General features: G+C 34.4%; 1 protein-coding gene across 1 annotated transcript in view; it reads left to right on the top strand.

The window, feature by feature from the left end:
* Positions 1-15,190, top strand: part of LOC150086148 (nuclear pore membrane glycoprotein 210-like) — a 129,924-nt gene that overhangs the window by 58,543 nt on the left and 56,191 nt on the right. The window contains exons 11-14 of the mRNA XM_090373742.1: positions 3,056-3,196; positions 5,283-5,456; positions 12,949-13,066; positions 14,208-14,297. Of these exons, the coding sequence (XP_090229868.1) occupies positions 3,056-3,196; positions 5,283-5,456; positions 12,949-13,066; positions 14,208-14,297 (523 nt within the window). The remainder of the gene's footprint in view (positions 1-3,055; positions 3,197-5,282; positions 5,457-12,948; positions 13,067-14,207; positions 14,298-15,190) is intronic.

The raw sequence follows: 15,190 nt of genomic DNA, 5'->3' as shown, positions 1-15,190 counted from the left end.
GAATAACTTTAAAGAAAAAAAACAAAACAAAAACGGAATAACTGCACTAAAGCAAGGATTCTTAACCTTTTTGTATGGTCCCTACCAGTCTAGCTCTCCCATCTCACCACCCTTATTCTAGTTTCAAAATTTGCAAATGAAATATATGGGCAGAAGATTTAAATTTTGGGAGGCCTTCTCACCATCCCAGACTCCTCTCCTCCTTGGTTAAGAATGACTGTACCAAGGCAAGAAATATCATTGTGAGAAAGAATTAAGTTAGTAATTTGATGTTGGCAAGCACAGTAAAAATAAATTCTCTCAATCAGTATTTTAAATGTCCTTTATTTATCCATTTGTGCACTGTGCAGATTTACACGGACAATAGTGGACTGTTTATATGCAAACTGAAGGGAAAATAACGTGAATATTATATAATTATAATATATACACACATGCAGACAATCACTATCTAGTATTTTTATATTTTTTATAACATTAAACTGAAACTTTTGAATCTTCTGTTAATGGCAAAATTAAAGTGCTTGATTGCATAGAATTTAACTGAAGGAGATTTATTACAAAGCTTTCTAACTAAAATTAAAATTTGGAGTTGTAATTTAGAAATTTATAACTGTTTATATGGGCATACCTTGCAGATATTTCTCAAAGCTTTTGTGTATAGCTGTAATCACAAAATAATACTAAATTAAAATGTGTGCATTTGCTCTCTAATCCTGTAAGACACTATTCCATCTATTGAAGCATTTCTCAGTGGATTGGGCATTATAGCCATAGAAGCCGATGCGCCAGTAAAATATCCAATCCAATCGCAGTGGATTATTTTCTGGATGGTTGTTCCATTATCACCTTAATAGACGTTAGGAGCAAAGTCATATAAATGTTTATATGGTACTATTGTGTGATAGAAACTACCGAAAAACGATTTGAGAAGAAAGCTGCAACATATAGTCATGTACAAAGTGAGATCAAAAGTTCCAGAAATGAACTTTTATTTAAAAAATAATGATCTTGGTTACAAATTAATGTAATAAAGGTCATTCTTTTTAAATAAAAATAACCTTTTCTTTTTTCCCATCAGTTTTGTAAGTGCCAAAAACTTCTTCAGAGTCTTTTCTTTTTTTTTTTTTTTGAAAATTGCTTGATTGCATTTGTCATTGCTGTCATAACTTCTGTTTCATCATAAAGTCCCTTAATGAATTCTTTGGTTTGGGAGGTGAGGGGGATAAAAATGACAAGGTGCAAGTTTGAGTGAATAAGAAGGATGACTATAAGTCTCATACCATTGATCAATCCTGAAATTGCCATATTCCACAGTAAAATAACAATTGCTCCTACCTTCAACTCTAAAATGTTGGGTGGTAAAACACTTAAACCGAGGGTGTCCAGGAATTCGGTTGGAGATTCTTCAGTATCTTCAGATATAATTGTGTTAACACTCTTATATTGTAATGAATCACCAGGCATCATTTGTAAAATTTCTAAATTGATTCTTTCACACTTGTTATTTTTTGTGGTAAGAATAACACACAACGAAATAGCACTTACATAAGTAAGGTTGTGTCCAAAAACAAAAGGAATCACACTGTCACGAACTATTAGATTAGGATCTAATTCAATTCTGTTTCAAATACGTTTTAAACGTAACGATTGGCAATGAGTGTATGAGCTCACGTGCGCTACGTGGGGACATATAATGAGTGAGCAGTGCAATGGAATCCTAACGATTAGTTCTTTATTTTTTTTAAGGTATCAGTGCTAGTAGAGAATTATTATTATTATGTTTTTTTTTTTTTTTTTCGGAACAAAGGACATAATTGTGCAAACATGCAAATTGTTAATCAGAAAAAAATGCCTATCAACTTAGACAACTATTTGTTTAACAGTTAACATTTTCCTGTGGCTCCATCTATGAAGTGAATGTTGAACTACTCTAATTTGTACTACAAAACTGGCCCATTCCGTAAAATAAAACTATTCAGAATTTTTAAATTTTAACAACTTTGTGCACACCCGGGAAGAAATAGCTTCAATTTGAGACCACTTCCAGCCCGATCGGTTAAGCCTATTGTGTTCACACTGATGGAGTAAAGAAAACGGCTTCTGTATTAAATATATATATAATAGATCCAAATAATGTTTCTGGTGTGGGAAACATGTTTATCATTTAATGTTATTTGTTGATGTGAAAGACCTCTGACACCTTTAATCATTATCATTGATATATCATCCATCTTTTAAGCACTTGTACCATTCAGATATCTTGCTTCTTGACAAAATCTTTTCACTGAATGCAGAAATCATTTTCGTAGTCTTTGAGGTAGATTTTTTCAACAAAAAGCAAAAATTTATTGAGGATCTTGTTCAAAAAGTGACATTCCAACATTACTCACCACCAATAACGGATAAAAATAAATCTGTGCGTGTGCAACCAAAATGCCACCTACTGTAAAAAAAATTCTACATTCTAGATACAATTTTTATTTAAAAAATAATGATCTTGGTTACAAATTAATGTAATAAAGGTCATTCTTTTTAAATAAAAATAACCTTTTCTTTTTTCCCATCAGTTTTGTAAGTGAAAATTAAAAAGAAAAGTTTTTTTTTTTTTTTTTTATTCGGTGTTGAGATATTTTTAACAAATTTAGTGCCACAGCCTATTGATCCCCAGTACATTGTTTCAAATTTGTATTAATATCTAAATTTTAGATTGCAATTTTAGTTAGGAAGTTTAGCAGTAAATCTGTAATTTATTACACACAGTGAAATGTCTTAATTTTGCCATTCATGGGTACCTGCAGGATTACTTTACCTATTCATTATGTATATTAAGATGATCCTATTAATTTAAAAGCAGCTTTAATACAAAGGACTGAAAGTTTCATGAAAATTAGATTTTGTCTAGAATTAAAAATTCCAATTGTACAAAAAATATTATTACCTAAGAATTATAATTATATTTACTTTAGTAATTAGTGTTTCATTTATTTATTCTTTTTTGATATAGATGTAGTGTTACTTATGAGAAAATGCTGATTTTCTTTCTCCCTAGTAGAATGGAACTTTAATTAAGCATTCTCCTGTGATCAAGTTTGAACAGCATGTTGTTGTATATCAAGTAATACAAGTGACCCCTTCATTTATTCTTCTTCCTTGGGATCCTGTGATTAAACCTGAATATGAGATAACTATGAAGGTGAGTAAATTATATGAAAACAAATAGTATTAACATGTTTACATATACAGTAAACCCCTGCTATTCGCGGTATCTGTATTCGCGGTTTCGCGTATTCGCAATCGCCGATTTAATATAAAATGAAATCTAAAAAATGGGAATTTTAAAGCGCCGTGAATATTTTCCGCCATAAAAAAACATTGGCCTGGCTAAAATTATCTTTCCCGGTCAAAACAGCGCTCAGTGAGTGGGGGGAGAGGGGTGACAAAATCGCGAGCGTGAATGTTTCTCGCTAATCCTTGTTCAATATGTGTTATGCGCTTGTTATGGGAAGGTTTCGTCGTTTGCTTTTAATTTATATGCTTATAAATTGAATAAATTCATCAATTTATAAATTGATATGCTTAAAAAAGTGATAAATCTACCATTTTGTAGTGTAAAACAGACTTTTTCGAGTGTGTTAACGGAAGAAAGTGACTTTATTGTGGACAAGTTCTTTCTAACCCCTACAAAAATATGACTACGAATAACAAGAGAAATGTGAAAATATCAAAGAAGGTGATGACATTAGCGAATAAAATTGAGTTATTAGATAAAATTTCTAATGATGAAAGTGTCTCCTCAGTGGCAAAACATTATAAAATCAATGAGGCAACGGTACGATCAATCAAGAAATCGGAAGAAAAAATCCGCCGTAGTGTCCGTGAAAACGCGCTAATTGCTTCAAAAATTTGCTCTGTAACTCGTGATGTTAAATCAGAAAAAATGGATAAAGCTTTAAATCTGTGGATAGAAGACCGAACTCAAAATAAAATTCAGTTAAATTCACTTATCATTCGTGAAAACCCAAAACTCCTTATCAACGCTTTAGCGAAACTGGTGATAGCACTGGCGGGATAGGTTTTTTAGCTAGCAAAGACGCTGGTTTGAAAGATTTGTTTGAAATTTCTAATAAATATTACATTTAATATTAAATTGTTTCTTATTTTCATTTCTATGCCTTATGCTTGCATTTCACAATACATAGTCATATTATGAAGGTACATATAATACATAAATAGACAAAATTTTAGACTAGTTTTTCTTATATATTTCATACTTTGGAACGGAACCCCTTTATTACTATGGGAGCCATAACTCAGTATTCGCGTTTTCGGTATTCGCGGCATTTCTCAGGAACGTAACCCCCGCGAATAGCGGGGGTTTACTGTACTTCCTTTTTATTTGCTTAATGTGTGAAGATTAGGAAACTTGCCATTTTTAATTTCATAAATCTTGTTTTGAAATAATACACAGGTGTCCAAAACAAGAGTCAATTATTAATTAACTATAAAATCTACAAAATTAAGAAATATATCTATTATACCGTGGGGAAAAAAGCTTATTAATGTTTGAGACCTGTTAATATTCATAAGGAACACACCAAGTGATTATCCAGGCTGTTGAAAGATGAACATTAATCAAATTATCTGAACACTCTGTTGACTGTTAACTATGTTATTTGGATGCTCTGAGGTATTCTACCTTTCTTTTTTTCTTTTTATTTTTTTCTTAATGTAAATTTAGGTTATTATTGTTTTCTTTCCCTTTTCATACTTTTATTGAGTTGGCAGCTCAACCTTGAATTTTGTAGTGGTTTTGCTCAGCACAATATCAGTGTGAGAGCTTTTATATTGTACTGGGCAAAAACCACTGCAACCTGCCTGCCTCCCTCCTGCATTTCCTCAGGATGCATCACATGTAGATCGGTTGTTGTAAATCACCAAGCACTACAGCCCAGAAGAAGAAGAAGAAAGCAAAGTGGCCTTTGAAATGTTGGTTAACACCTTTTAACTTTATTGATTTTGCTTAATGTTATTTTATTTTAAGTTTACTTTCAACTTGTAATAAAATTTTTTTCCCATAATAACCATTCTGATATTATCATCCACAGTGGTGTCTCTCTAATATGTCTGAATACTTGCTTAACTTTAACTGTGCCACTGAATAATTTTTATACTGAGTGCAGTTCTCTTTTAATTTAAACAATTTAATTACAAAACATAATTTGTAATTTAGATCAGTTTAAAAAATAAGATTTTATAATATATGTATATTATTTCTTCAGGCTCTTGGTGGCACAGGATTTTACGTTTGGAGCTCAAGCAATACATCTGCAATAGAAATAACTACTTCAGCTGACGATTTAAATCGTAATGCAGTGATCCATATAAAAGATCTGGGAAATTTTAATATATCAGCAAAAGATATGCACAATCCTTCATTTTCTCAGTCAGGACTAGTAAGCATGCTGCTTTTTTCCCCTTTTGTTTATTTTAGTTGCATTTGTTAATAAAATTAAGCACAGAATTTCTTTTATTTTTATATGCATTCATATTTAAAAATTTTTCATGATTTAGTTATCTATTAGATATTCCATTGAAAGAGCAGTTTTCTGACTATCAGAAATTAGATTAACTTGGATGGTCATGAGTTAAAATAGAATTATAGATGGAAATGCAGAAAAATTACGGTACTTATTCTAGAATTGTAAAATCAAAATAATATGTTGCTGTGTGGAAATATAGGCCAAAGGTGTATATATAGTTTCATGTTCAGAGAAAACTGGTTGTGACCATGTTGAAATGTGGTCTGTTTATCCATAGACAAAATATGTTGATTAATATTTGAGTCTGATGAAATCAGTGAACTTACAATTTTTAAGATGAATAATAATCTAATCTTATATCACTTTAAATTTATTGGCTAAGTTACTAATAAAGTAATATAACAATAGTGTTTTTGTAATAACTGAGAGCAAAGTGGAGGAGAAATTGTTGAAGTTAAACATAAGGAAGGCATCTGGGGTGGATGGGATATATCTATTTATATTACAGGAGGCAGAAAAGGAAGTAAGCAAACTCTTAGCCATAATTATCAGAGCTTCCTTGGACTCAGGGGAGGTCCCCCATGGACTGGAGGTGTGCAAATGTATCACCAATTCACAAAGGGAGTTCAAAAGGTGACACAAGTAACTACAGACCTGTTAGTTTAACTTATGTTCCGGGGAAAATAATGGAATCACTGGTTAAAGAAGCATTGCAGGATCATCTAGACAAGACTGCAGTAATAGTTATGACACAGCATGGGTTTGTTAAAGGGGGAGGTCTTGTCTGACCAACTTGATTAGATACTATGATGTGGTCACAAAGGAACTGAATGCCAAAAATAATTTTGATATCACATACTTAGATTTCAGGAAAGCTTTTGATACTGTTGCACATGGAAGACTGCTGTAAAGCATTAAGGGTAAGTTGCTACAATGGATAAAGGGATGGTTGAGTGGGAGATGACAGAGAGTGGTAATCAATGGACACTGCTCTTCGTGATCAAATGTTATTAGTGGATTTCCCCAGGGTTCGGTGTTGGGCCCATTGTTGTTTTGTATATTTATCAATGATATTGATGAAGGTATATCAGGTCTAATGTCTAAGTTTGCAGATGATACAAAGGTTGGCAGGTTTGTTAATGACAGTAAAGACATTATGCTACTCCAACTGGATCTAGATAAGTTGGGAAAATGGGCTAAGTGGCAACTGAAGTTTAACATTGACAAATGCAAAGTACTGCATATAGGTAGCAATAACCGAAGAGAAACGTACCAACTGTGTGGTACTACACTCAGGGAAGTGAAAAGTGAAAAAGACCTGGGGATAATTGTGCAGTCAAATATGAAGTTCGCTGAGCAGTGCAGATGGGCTGCCAGGGCAGGTCATGGAGTCTTGTCAATGATATATAGGAATTTTGCTAGCGGGGACAGGGAGATGATTATCCAGTTATACAAGGCAATGGTCAGGCCACACCTAGAGTACTGTGTACAGGTCTGGAGGCCTCATTTTAGGAAGGACGTAGAGCTGTTGGAATGGGTACAGAGAAGGGCAACAAGATTGGTGAGGGGAACAAAGGGGTGCTCTTACCAAGAAAGGCTTAAGTTCTGCAAATTGCAGTGCCTGGAGAGTAGGCACCTGCGAGGTGATCTGATTGAGGTGTATAAGGCCTTGAATGGGTTGAGCAAGCTGAAGCCGATGGGATTCTTCCTCTTGCTCAGACTAAGAACCTGAAGAGGCACAGTTTCAAATTGAGGAAAGATAGTTGTAGAATAGATGTGCAGAAATTCTCTTTGCCAGTGGATAGTTGATTAGTGGAACAGACTTCCATCTTTTGTTGTGGAAGCTAATAGCCTAAATAAATTTAAGGCTGAGCTGGACAGGCATTTGGAAAGAATGGAGGGGTGAAATGGAAGGTTTTTTTTTTTTTTTTGGCTGAGGCTGCATAAGCTCGCTTTCTTGCATCGTGTGCCTCTATTAATGCTAATACTAATATAAGAGTAATCAGCATACACTCATCTGTCATTGAAATAGACAGCTTTTTGGTTGTGGATACTTCAGTGAGTTGTAGTTAATGAGAGTCACTTATACAGCTGTTAGAGAAGACTGCATGCCACTGCTGTAATAGACCAAAGTGTCAAATGCATAGTGTATTCAGTGGTAAGCAGTCTTTGCTGCCTTGTGGCATGAAGTTCAGCAACTATGGATATACATTATGATTTAATGACCTTGAATAGATCACAATCATGGGTGACAATTAAAATGGCCCCACTGTCATTGACACAGCATGGACGGCAGACTGTTCTGGACCACCATCAGTATATGGTGGACTCTTACACACATGGTTGTTAGAGAGGGAAGTAAGGACTGTCAAAACATGTAGCAATTACCAACAGCAGAAAAGAAAATCGATAAGCATGTATTGAAAGGACGTAGAAAAGGCCTCACCATGCACCATTGTTCATTTCCAATAATGCAGCGGTTCAAACTGCCAGTTAAAGTAAAAGAGTAAATTTTATGTCCTTACAACTAAAACTAACACATAAGCTTTGATTACTGTTCTTCTGTACTGTGTGCAGCCCCAGGGGCTAATCTTGGGGACTTGACTAAGTGACTTATCAGAAGTGTAATTAGTGAAGTTTGATTTAAATTTCTTTATTGATTTGTTACGTTTCAAGTTTTCTGTTGCACGAAGTGCATAGATTAGCTGCCCTACGTTCTCGACGTCTGGGGTGAGCGGTTAGGGGTTCATCCCCCTAACCGGCCAAACGGGTATTGAGTTGGTGGGGTAGAGTGAATTTGGTTAATTTGTTTTGTATTGTAAAGTTAAAGTTGTAATAGTTGGCAATTACAGCCTTTTAATATGTTTGGTAAAAAGTCGAGCGCTGGCTCTCTTTCCAAGAGAAAAGCACATATTGAGAGGAGAGTGGAGAGTGATTCAGAAGACTCAGAGAGTGGAAACTCTGAAGTTCAGGAAGAAGTGGAAGAAATAGTTCCTGTAAGGACACCACAGGATACAGCTTCTAAAAAGGGAAACTGGACACCAGAAAAGAAATTAGAAACGATACACAGTATGAAGAAGTTGTTGAACTCTATGATAAGAAGTTCAGGACAAGGACCAGTGGTAACTAATCTAGAAAAAGTAGTGGAGGCACGAGAGAGATTAAGGACTCTCCTATTACAAAGAGAACATCGAGTAACGGGCAATGTAGCAACCAAGATTATGGAAATATGGGATGATCTAGAGATGGTCATAGTAAAGTTGGAAATAGACCTACAAGTGAGTAGGGTTGAAAAGGACGATACTCAAGAACAAAATAAAAAGGAATATGCTACTGTGGTAAAAGAAAATTGTGTTGCAAAACCCAAAGTGGCGATTATTACTACCAAGAACAGTAAACATAAATGTAGTGAAGACATTAAAAAAGATCTTATTAGAAAGGTGAGACCTGAATTACAGAATGTAAAAGTCCAAAATCTAAGAACTGTTATGGATAATAAGATCGTCCTTGAAGTAGAGTCGGAAAAAGATATAGATATGATCGCTGATTGTCCAAAGTTTAAAGAACTAAAATTGTGTGTAGAAAAAGTACCGAAGCGAAATCCTAAAGTTTTGATTTACGATGTGGAACTTGATGTGAATAAAGATGAATTGAAAGAACAGTTGTGGATTAAGAACTTAAAAGATTATGGAGTAAACCAAAAAAGTATACCAAGAAAGTTTCAATGTGATATCAGTGAACAAATCAAAAAGCAAGAATTTGAATAACTGGATAGTGCAGATAGCAGGTCCTGTCCATAAACAGTTGATCAGAAAAGGGAAAGTGTTCATCAACTGGTCTGCCTGTCGGGTCTGTGACATTGTCACGGTAACCCAGTGTTACCGATGCATGAGTTTTGGCCATATTGCAAAGACATGTAAAATTAAATCGTTTTGCGGACATTGTTCCATCGAAGGACATTCTTATAAAGACTGTGTTAACAAGGAGAAGTCACCTTGTTGTATAAACTGCAAACGTAGAAAGCAGACAGCAGAACATAATGCTGTAGACCATACTTGTCCTGAGTATGAAAAGGCAATGGCCTTAAATCGAAGAAGAACTGATTATGATTAGAGACAGTGTCGTGCTTGGAAAGAGACTCAGTGTGAGACTACAATTTTATCATGAAAAATTTTAACCGCCGTACGAGTAGAGGTCTTCCTCCACGAGGAAGGGGCGGTAACTGTGGTCACACGGGATATTTGCTTATCTCTGTGTGACCACAGGCTAAAGACCGATAAAATGATCTTTTTAATCAACAGAAATGTCTAGAATAATTTTGGCCTAATAACTATTGCAGTGATGATAAATCACACAAATAAATTTGTAATAAAAGATTAAGACTTTTGCGCAGATAGGCTATTGCCTGGGTGGCGCACTGTAGGTTCTGTTGCTTAAATGGAATGTACTGTGTGCAAAAGGTCTAGATTTGATATTTGTCTGAATAGGGGGAACTTTTAGGATTTCATGCACGGAGGCACAAGGTGCATAGTTGGCTTCAGGTTGACTGTGCATAATGCATAGACTGCGCATAGTTAGCTTCAGGTGCATGTTGCATAATTTTTTCTTGTTCAAGAACTTATTTCCATATAACAGTGGACTTATTTCCAAAGTCCATTGTTACCAACAAATTTATTAAAAGTTACCATTGTTGCCAATTTTGTTACCAACAATAACCAGCTTCTGCTACTTCAACAAAGCTGATAAATTATTCAAATGTTCATAAACTTTGAGTGAGCTTGTCAGAAAAAAGTCACAGCAGGCATATTGGTTTACATAATTCAATGGTCAACCAGCTTTTGGGGATAAGCAGCAAAAAATAATTGAAAACAGCTTCTCACTGTGATGGGTATTATGCACTTAGTTATTTTCTTTCATAATTTAGTGCATAATAAAGAACTCATTTGTTAACTTTAAAATTTTATTCTTAATTTAACATCTGTATTGGATAATAAAATAAAAAATTATCTTTACAAACAACATGTTATCAAAAAAAAAAAAAAATTTTCTCTGATTGCCTTTAATTTGATGTTGGTGTGTCACCTGATGGCTGTCCAACTTTCTTTTTAAATTCTTGAAAATGTTTTAGGTTTTTTTAAAATTTTGCTTGAAAAATGTCAATATTTCATCTTTTCCTAGTATATTGCATTATTTATTGTGTGTACACTGAAAGGACAGAATTCATGGGATACCTGGTTCCTGGGCAACATGACACTCTCACCCCCTTCTAGTGGATGAACCCACCGCTTGGCAGGTATATAGGTACACTGCATTCATGTAGACAGTAATTTGATGTCAGTATGGATAAACATTGTGAGTCAACCAGCTTTGAAAGAGGAATGGTAGTGGGTGCCCAATGCATGGGTCACTCTATTGCGGAGGTGTTACAGAAATTGCACACTATCCCCGTTCGACAGTATCAAGAGTGTATCGGGAATACACCATTTCTGGAATAACATCTCATCATGGACAGCACTGTGGCCGTAGAAAGGTGGTGGATGATGTGGTCATCGATGTCTGTCTTGCATTGTTTCAGCCAACTGGAGAGCAACAGTGGCACAAATCACCACCAACTTCAATGAGGGAGGTGCCAGGAACATCTCCACCAAGACCATCAGGTGATCATTAGCAGCAATAGGTTATGGGAGCCACTGACCCACCAGAGTCCATTTGCTAACACCACGACACGGGACTCTATGCTTCAACTGGGTGAAAGAACATCAGCAATGGACCTTGGCTGATTAGAGATGGGTCTCCTAGTCCAATGAGTCCTGTTTCCAGTTATTTCGAGCAGACAGGAGGGTGCATATCTGGCAGAAACCGCAAAAGCTATGCACTCATCATGTCAACAAGGAACTGTTCAGGCAGGTGGATGGTCGGTAATGGTCTGGGACATGTTCAACTGGTACACATTGAGACCTCTGGTACGTCTAGATGCATCTCTGAATGGGCTAGGTTATGTGTCCTTCCTTGCAGACCATCTGCATCCCTTCATAGTCATCGTGCACCCACAGGGCAGTGGACTCTTCCATCAGGACACTACACCTTCCCACAGAGCTGTAGTGACTAGAATGTGGTTTGAAGAGCATTCCGCAGATTTTATCACCGTGGAATGGCCTCCCTGTTCACCGGACATGAACTCTGTGGAGCATCTTTGGGATGCTGTGGAAAGGTCCATTCAAGCTTTAGATCCTCCCCCCAGGAATGCAATGGAATTATGGACAGCAGTGCAGCAAGCATGGATTGAAATACCTGTGGAATGCTTTCATGAACTTATACATATTTATAAAAAATTAAAAATTTTAAAACAGTATAAGTTTTATGCCTTTTATTTTCAAAAAATAAATAATTCTACTGAAAATTACCAAAAAAAATTTAAGACAAAATAGAAACATCAATCTTTTAGTCTTCCATTTTCCAGTTTAACATGTTTGCTGCCTGAATGCAAAATTACATCTAAGCGAACTGCAATTTTTGTGTCTTAATGCAGATATGCATTCATTCAATTGCAGTTAATAAATGAGCACTGTAAAAGGAAGATCATGTGAAATGAACAGCTGAGTGATATTAGCATAGTGATTGAACTGTGGGATTTAATTGAATCCCAGCTGAATTGCATACAGCTGAGATTTTGCTTAGCATCAATTGCACTCTAGAGAGTGCTGTAAAAGCTGGATACTTGGTTTACAGTTTCATGTGTTCTTTGATTATGTTGGAATTATTTTATCTAGTTTTGTATTTTTGTTTTGCTTATATTTAAGTTACTTTATATAAAAGTTGCTTATGTTGAAGTATTTTCCACAAGAAGAAAAGGTAAAATTTCTTGAAGATCATGCTTGCTGAATTTTAATTCTTTAATTTGTGAAAAACAAAACATCATTTTTATTTTGTGTCTACTGATAAAATTTCATGTAAAAAGTGTTTTCGTATAAAATCTTACCTTAAGGGTTGTTATAATGGATTCACAGCCTGACCCATCAGGACTGAAAAGGGACAGGGATGGATAGTATGTTGAAGCCGATAACATTGAATCAGCTCTTTGTAATATGTCATTTGATACTGAAATAGAATTCTCTTCAAGTGATGCAGATTCTGAATCTTGTTCAAATGCCTGTGTTGATGTTAGAATGCTACTAACAACAGATGCTGGCATTACTTGGAGTAATGATTCTTCACAGATGATATCCATTGGGATCTATGCATAATATTCTGGTTGTTGAGACTATTAGTAAATAAGCTGCTGTTTAACTTGCACTTCTGTTAGCGTTGTTATAAAATGACATTCTTTTTAGTTTTAAAAAAGTTACTTTAGGTATCTCATGCTTTTCTTAGAAGTAAATATAGTATGCATTTTACACCCTTACAGATAAGTGTTCAACCTATAGCAGATTTAGATGTCATCCTTACTTTAGTGGAAACTGAAGTTGGTGGGGACATTATTATTCCAGTTGCACTTTATGGGTATGAAAATTATGAAAATGGAGGTAAGTTTGCATTTTTAATGTTAATAATGCTTTATGCATTTAGGTTTCTGGTTTCTTTAAACAAAGCATTTTAAGGAGAAGTGTTATCATTAACACTTCTCCTTAAGATGCTTTTAGATAATCTGTACAATTTAACTCAATTATAATGGGAATAAATATAACAGACTCATAGCTATAATTAAAAAATAAGACATAAGTCATCAGGAACTATGTTTCTTAATTGTAAACAACAATTTTGTATTTTTCAGCATGTTCTATGTATTGGTGGCGGTCCCTCCCCCCCAACAAAAACACACATGCTGCTAGATGCATAATGTATGCCTTTGCTGTCATGGTAATTCTTGGTTATTTGCATCCATGGAAAATTTTGTTGTACCTCTTGAAGCAGTATGTTTCCTGATGCCAGTGAAATGCTCACTGTAATACGGATGGATGATCCAGTTTGCTTATAATCATAGCTGACAGCAACTGTCATTCCAACCATATGTCATATAAACTGATGGGTATTCTTTTTTCATAATTAAGGTTTAGAATGTTCTTGTTTATACTCTGGCATGACCATCAGCTCTGTGGAAATGGAATGTCAGCAATCATTTCAGCAACTTTTGTGCATGAATTCTTGATTGCACTAGAATCAGTAGTCACAATTCAGAAATGCATAGACTGTGGCAACATTTTGTCAGAAGCACAAAGTGATACTTTGCATTTAGGAATAAAAATTAAGACTTAAAAATTTCGATTAAATTTGATTCCTAGATGTTGGATATCTACTTGAACCATTGCTTCTCTCCAAAAATCCTTTCAAAATTAAATAATTCAGTGTAGTGTAAAAACAAATTTGGCAAGAAATTGTGCATGACTCATAGTTCTCTATCAACATAATGAATGCAGATTGCTGACTGGCTTTTAGCTGGTGATGTGTTGAAATGGAAAAACTGATGATCAGTTTGGGGGAAATTATTGGTACATGGATTGCAGGTCTTCATCAAGACTTGCAAAGTAATGTGATCTAGTTTGTATTCTGCATATACTGTAATATATAGTAATAAATTTTTTTGATAAATATTTATGATTATGCTGAATTAAATTATGTTAATACATATTTATTTTAACTGAAAATAATATAAGTATAATTTGTTAGACAAGAGGAAATATCGGTTATTTGATGACTGTTCAAAAATTCCACTGAAAGTTGAAGTGATTGAGAAGACAAGATTCGCTTATATGGAAGGTAAAAAAAAAATTATATCTAATATATGTAATTTGTCATTGTATATAGTCACATATTTATATATGATTCTTTTCAGATATAAAATGTTTGTGATATTTGTTTTTTTTTACTTTTCTGAAAATATAATTTATGTTGGTATTAGATTGTTAAATCTGTAAACGAATATGGTCATGCATTAGTTAAGATGCGTTTTTTGCAATATCACAGTAACTGCAGTATTGAAACATAGTGGAAATATCAAGTGAAATTTGTTAATGATTATTTAACTTTGAAATTTAAAAAAAAAATTATATATTGAATCAATATATGAGGTAGATTTCATATTTTGTGATTACCTCAAATGGAAAGAGGTAAATGAATTTTTCTTTTATAGGATATTCTTTTCATCCCCTAATGTGTGAACCAATGCACTACTAGCAGGCAATATTTAGCAGTACAGCCTGCAGTAGCTGCTCGGCATTTTACTGTAACTATACTTCCATTTTACCTTCATTTTCCCTTACCTTACTTTAAAGATGATATTGTAAGTGGTAACCCTGCTTCTAGAATGTTCTTTTCACTTCTCTATTTGATTTTTGCCATGATTCTTAATGTGTTTCTTCACGAAGAGTTTACAGGGTTTGATATTGTCATCATAAGGCATGTGAAGAGAGCTTAAGAATTGTCATAATCAACACCTTTTTAAAGTAGATTGAAAGCATAGTACCTGATAAAACACTCGGTAGGTACAGCAGACTACCAAATGAGAAGCAGGTTTACGTGCTATCTGCTAAGCAGTGCCTCACTTCACATGGAACATCTATGTTAAAAAGAACACCATATATTATTCCTTATATCTAAAGCTTTAATGGGTATTCATTTTTATTTAAAATTTTTTAATTGTATGTATATAT

Source organism: Mastigoproctus giganteus, chromosome 5 (genome assembly GCF_048544385.1).
Source record: "Mastigoproctus giganteus isolate SK-2022 chromosome 5, ASM4854438v1, whole genome shotgun sequence".
In the NCBI taxonomy this organism is placed as follows: domain Eukaryota; kingdom Metazoa; phylum Arthropoda; class Arachnida; order Uropygi; family Thelyphonidae; genus Mastigoproctus; species Mastigoproctus giganteus.
The sequence above is the reverse complement of the archived record's forward strand: the minus strand, read 5'-3'. Positions and strand labels throughout refer to the sequence as shown.